The following is a 5,000-nucleotide window of genomic DNA, read 5'->3' on the forward strand; positions in this document are numbered from 1 at the left end:
CTGTTGCTGCTGTTGCCGTTGCTTGCCTGTTGCTGGTGCTGCTGCTGCTGTTGTTGTTGTTGCTGCCGCTGCTTGCCTGTTTCTGCTGCTGCTGCTGCTTGTGTACTGCTGTTGCTGTTGCTTGCCCGTTGCTGCTTCTGCTGCTGCTGCTGCTGCTTCTTGCTGCAGAGTACACCCTAGGGGTACTAGAGGCCTCCGCCAGCACAGCAACAGCAGCAGCAATAGCAGCAGCAGCACCGGAGCAGCAGCAGCAGCAGAAGCAGCAGCTTCAAAACGAGATTCATGAGACACTAAGCCTCTCTTTAGAAGACCCCTCGCTGCAGCAGCAGCTACAAGACTTCTGCTGCAGATGCGCTGCACAGTGGGTTGATGTTGTGCTGCCTGCTGCAGCGCAGCAGCACCAGCAGCAGCAGAAGCAAAACCTTGAGGCTATATTCTGTAAAAGCGCTCCAGCAGCAGCAGAAGCAACAGCAGCAGCAACAGCAGCAGTGGCCCGTCCGACCGATGGGCCTGAAGATGAAGTAGCAAGACGCATTCGAGAGGTGCTGCTGCTGCTGCTGTTGCTGCTGCTTGCCTAATGCTGCTGCTGCTGCTGCTGTTCTTGTGCTGCTGCCGCCGCTGTGACGGTGGTGGTGCTGCAGCTGCTACTTCTGCTGTTTCTTTGCTGCTGCTGCTGCTGCTGCTGCATATGAACCGCTGCAGCTGCAGTTGTTGCTGCTCCATGGTGCTGTATTTTCTGCTGCTGCTGATTCTGCTGCTGCTGTTGTTGTTGTTGCTGCTGCTGCTACAGCGGGTGGTGCAGCAGTACGGTTACGAGGTTGATGAGATGGTAGAGTGTGATGAAGAGGGTAGGCTGCTGCTGCAGCAAAGCAGCAGCAGCAGCAGCCCCAAAAAAGAGGGTTACGACGTAGGGATTTGGAGCAACGACAACAGAGCTCGGGTACCTCGAACCCTAAACCCTAAACCCTAAACCCTTTGAAGACGAGGGTTTATGGCTCTAGGGTTCTTATAGGGTTTGATGCTGCGCTGTACATACACTCCGTTGCTGCCTTCAGGTGCAGCAGGCGTCTCAAGCGGCGCGCGCAAAGGCAAAGGCGGAGCACGAGATGTCAGCCAAACCCTAAACCCTAAACCCTAAACCCTCGTTAAGCCCTAATAAACTCTAAACAAACCCTCATGAAAACCTAAACCCTAAACCCTCGTGAAGCCTTAAACGCTATACCATGACAACTGCTAAAAGCACTCAACCCTAAATCATCACAAAACCCTAAACCCTAAACCCTCGCGTAGGGTTTCGGGCCTCGATAGTGTTTAGGGTTTAACCAAACCCCAGAGGTGGTGTTAAAACACGATGTTTTGCTGCTGTTGCTGCTGTTGCTGCTGCTGCTGCAGGGAAGTGCAGCGCAACAAGCAGCAGCAGCTGCTGCAGCAGCAAAAGATGGAGAAGGAGAAACAGCGGGTGGCTCGGAAAGAAAGGAAAGCAGGCCGCTACGGAAAGAAAGGAAAGCAGGCCGCTAGCTGCTGCAGCTAGCCACAGGACCTAGCAGCAGCAGCAGCAGCAGCAGCAGCTAGCTGTGGCTGTCTGTGCAGGCGGCCATAGGACCTAACAGCAGCAGCAGCAGCAGCACCTAGCTGTTGCTGTCTGCAGCTATCCACAGGACCTAACAACAGCAGCTGCAGCAGCTAGCTGTGGCTGGTAGCAGCTAGCCACAGGGCTTAGCTAGCTGCTGCTAGCAGCAGTGTGCTGCTGCTGACTAGAGAGAGCCTCCTCTACAAGCCTTCGGGCATTCAGAGGGCAGAGCTTGGGGTGTATAGACAGCAGAGCGCCGACTAGAGCCCCTGGTTGCTGCCTGCGCGCAAACCCTAAACCCTAAACCCTAAACCCTAGGAAAGAAACCTCAACTCTCCCCCAGTGCACCTCAGTTTAGGGTTTAGGGTTTAGGGTTTACTTTCGCTGCTGTTTTAAGAGTTGCCTTAGATCCTCTGCAGCGCGAGTCTCCATCTCCTCTTGCGATCTCTGCGCACCACCCAAACCCTAAACCCTAAACCCTAGAACCGCAGCCTCTAAGGCTCTGCCAGTTGTACTGTGGCGAGGCACTGCTATTCGCTGTCGCAGGAGAATAAATTAGGGTTTAGGGTTTAGGGTTTTTGTACATCGTCTGTCAGCAGTCTCTTCGCGTCCGGGTCCCCTCGAGAGAGAGCAGCGGCGTATAGGCGCAGCGCCTGCAACCACAATTAGAAACCCTAAACCCTAAACCCTAAACTTTAAACCCTAAACCCTAAACCCTAAGCGGGAGAAGTACTAGCCTACGCTTACCCTGTTAGTTAGTGTCCCCCTATCTGCCGCGCGTAGAGCGGGGGCCAGGGCCTCCGCGCTGCAGAAAAGAGACAGGAGGAGACAGCGTAATGGAGAGCTGCCTATACACCCCAAGTATTAAAACAAATCTTCCTATACACCCCACCTATTAGGGAAAAGCTGCCTATACACCCCATGTCTTATAGGCGAGCTGCCTATACACCCCAGCTTTTGAGTGCTAGCTGCCTATACACCCCACAACTCACGAGATAGGGCCCAAAGGGGAGACACCGCGGAGGGCTGTCTGAAGGCCACTGACGAGAAAGGCAGCAGAGCGAGCAGGAGGGGCCCCCAAGGCAACGAGCTCCTCAAACAACTCCGCCATCTGCAGCAGCAGCAGCAGCAGCAACAGCAGCAGCAGCAGCAACAGCAGCAGCAGCAACAGCAGCAGCAGCAGCAGCAGCAACAGCAGCAGCAGCACAACCAAGCAGCAGCATCCCCATATCTACGGTCATCTGCAACCTCTGTCCCCTGCTGCAGTGCAGCGCTGTCTGTCTCTTCGTCTCTGTCTCCTCTCTGTCTCTATCTTCTTCCTGTCTCTGTCGCTGTCTCCTCCTTGTCTCTCTGAATATCTCTCTGCCTCCCCTCTGTCTTTTCTCTCTCTCTCTGTCTCTCTCTATCTCTATCTCTCTCTCTCTCTCCTTGTTTCTCTGTCTCTGTCTCTGTCTCCTCTCTGTCTCTGTCTCTGTTTGCGTCTCCTCTCCGTCTCTGTCTCTGCTTTATTTTTATTTTTATTTTCTTACGGGGATGTCTTTGGCTATGGCGGCCCTCAGCGGCGCCTCAACTCCCCAAGTGCTGTACAGCTGTCTCCTCGAGGCAGCAGGGGGCACCAGGCCCTTCCTGTTACACAAACCCTAAACCCTAAACCCTAAACCCTAAACCCTAAGCCCCAGACAGGGCCCCCAAGGCGTAGCAGCGCATACATCCACAGACTGTTGGGCTGAGGTGTACGTACACCTCAGCAAAGGCAGTAAAAATAAAAAATAAGAAAGAAACACCCTAGAGCACAGATACAGCGCGAGAGCAGCATCTGCTGTCTCTTCTCTCTGTCTCCTCTCCCTCTCGTTTCTGTCTCCTCCTTCTGTCTCTTTTCTGTCTCCTCTCTGTCTCCTTACTGTTCCTTCTCTGTCTGTCTCCTCTCTGTCTCCTTACTGTTCCTTCTCTGTCTGTCTCTTCTGTCTGTCTCTTCTCTCTATCTCTTCTGTCTGTCTCTCCTCTCTATCTCATTTCCCTGTCTCTTTTATCTGTCTCTTTTGTCTGTCTCCTTCTTACCGGATTCTTTCTTTTGTCTCTTTGTCTATAAACACTGGGGGTATCTGCGTCTCTTCAAAGGGTGAATAAACCCAAGAAGAATTTAACTTCCCTCGCAGGCGCACAGATTGCTGCAGCAAAACAAATAAAGCAGCAGCAAGCCCCGCTGCTGTTGATGCTGTTGCTGCTGCTGTTGCTGCTGCTGTTCCCGCACAGCGCAGCAGCTTCCATAGCTGTTTAGGAGATGCTGCTGCAGAAGTTCATGGACAGTGCTTGGCGGTGCAGCAGCAGCAGCAGCAGCAGCAGAACAACAGCAGCAGAACAACAGCAGCAACAGCAGCAGCAACAGCAGCAGCAACAGCAGCAACAGCAGCAGCAGCATTTGCTGCTTACTTTGCGTGCATCATCCCAGTGCCTGGTCTCTGGGAGTATGTTGAGCCCCTTTTTAAGTGTCTCCTTTTGTCTCCTTTCTTCTGCTTCCACTGCGCGGCGAATTGCCTTCACACTCCGCACATTTTTTATCTCCACCTACGCACAACACCTGCATGTACACCCCAGCTGCATGTACACCCCAGCTGCATGTACACCCCAGTTGCACCCTGTACAGAGTAGCTGTCTGTACAGCGCAGCTGTCTGTACAGTGCAGCTGCATGCACAGCCCAGCTCTCTGTAGAGCGCAGCAGTTAGAACAGGGGGGCGTGGGCGTTGGTGTTTGTTTGTTGCAGCAGCAGCAGCAGAAAGCAGCGCATGCAATTAGCAGCACTAAAGAAAGACAAGGAGACAGTAAAACAAACCCGAGGGTAGTGGCGCCCAGAACGGAGACAGTGGAGAGACAAATTTAAATCGCAGCGGAGGCGACCCTCAGCCATACAACCCTTAACAATACCTAACAAGAAAAAAGCAGAAGAAGGGAGACAAAAGGAGACAAATAAAGAATAAACAAAGACAAAAGGAGAACAGGACGCAAATGGAGACAAAAGGAGACAAAAGGAGACAAAAGGAGATAAATAAAGAATACACAAAGACAAAAGGAGGCAAAAGGAGATAAATAAAGAATAAATAAAGAAAAAAAAGATAAAAAGAGAGAAATGAAGACACAAGGGGACAGAAGGAGATAAAAGGAGACATAAAGAGACAGAAGGAGACAAAAAGAGACATAAAGAGATAAAAGGAGACAAGAAACATCAAAGAAGACATAAAGAGAAAAAAGGAGACAAAAGGAAATAAATAAAGAGAAAGGGAGACAAAAGGAGACAAAAAAAGAAGACAAACAAACGAGACAGACGGAGACACATGAAGACAGAAAGACAAGCAAAGGAGACAGAAGAATAAACAAAAAAGAGACACGAATATAAACAAAAACAATAGAAAGACAAACAAAAAGGAGACTCAA

The 5,000-nt window shown here is 51.4% G+C and overlaps 1 protein-coding gene across 1 annotated transcript; it reads right to left on the reverse strand.

Annotated features, from left to right (window-relative positions):
* Positions 1-1,720: 1,720 nt before the first annotated feature.
* EAH_00044960 (hypothetical protein, conserved) lies at positions 1,721-4,014 on the reverse strand (the record flags this gene model as incomplete). Its single annotated transcript, XM_013394799.1, has 7 exons — positions 1,721-1,850; positions 1,950-2,017; positions 2,155-2,223; positions 2,318-2,375; positions 2,563-2,681; positions 3,100-3,196; positions 4,001-4,014. 7 exons carry the CDS (start codon positions 4,012-4,014, stop codon positions 1,721-1,723), a joined length of 555 nt encoding a protein of 184 aa, XP_013250253.1.
* Positions 4,015-5,000: the final 986 nt, after the last annotated feature.

The sequence above is a fragment of the Eimeria acervulina genome, genomic scaffold (genome assembly GCF_000499425.1).
Source record: "Eimeria acervulina Houghton genomic scaffold, Eah_scaff630, whole genome shotgun sequence".
NCBI lineage: Eukaryota > Apicomplexa > Conoidasida > Eucoccidiorida > Eimeriidae > Eimeria > Eimeria acervulina.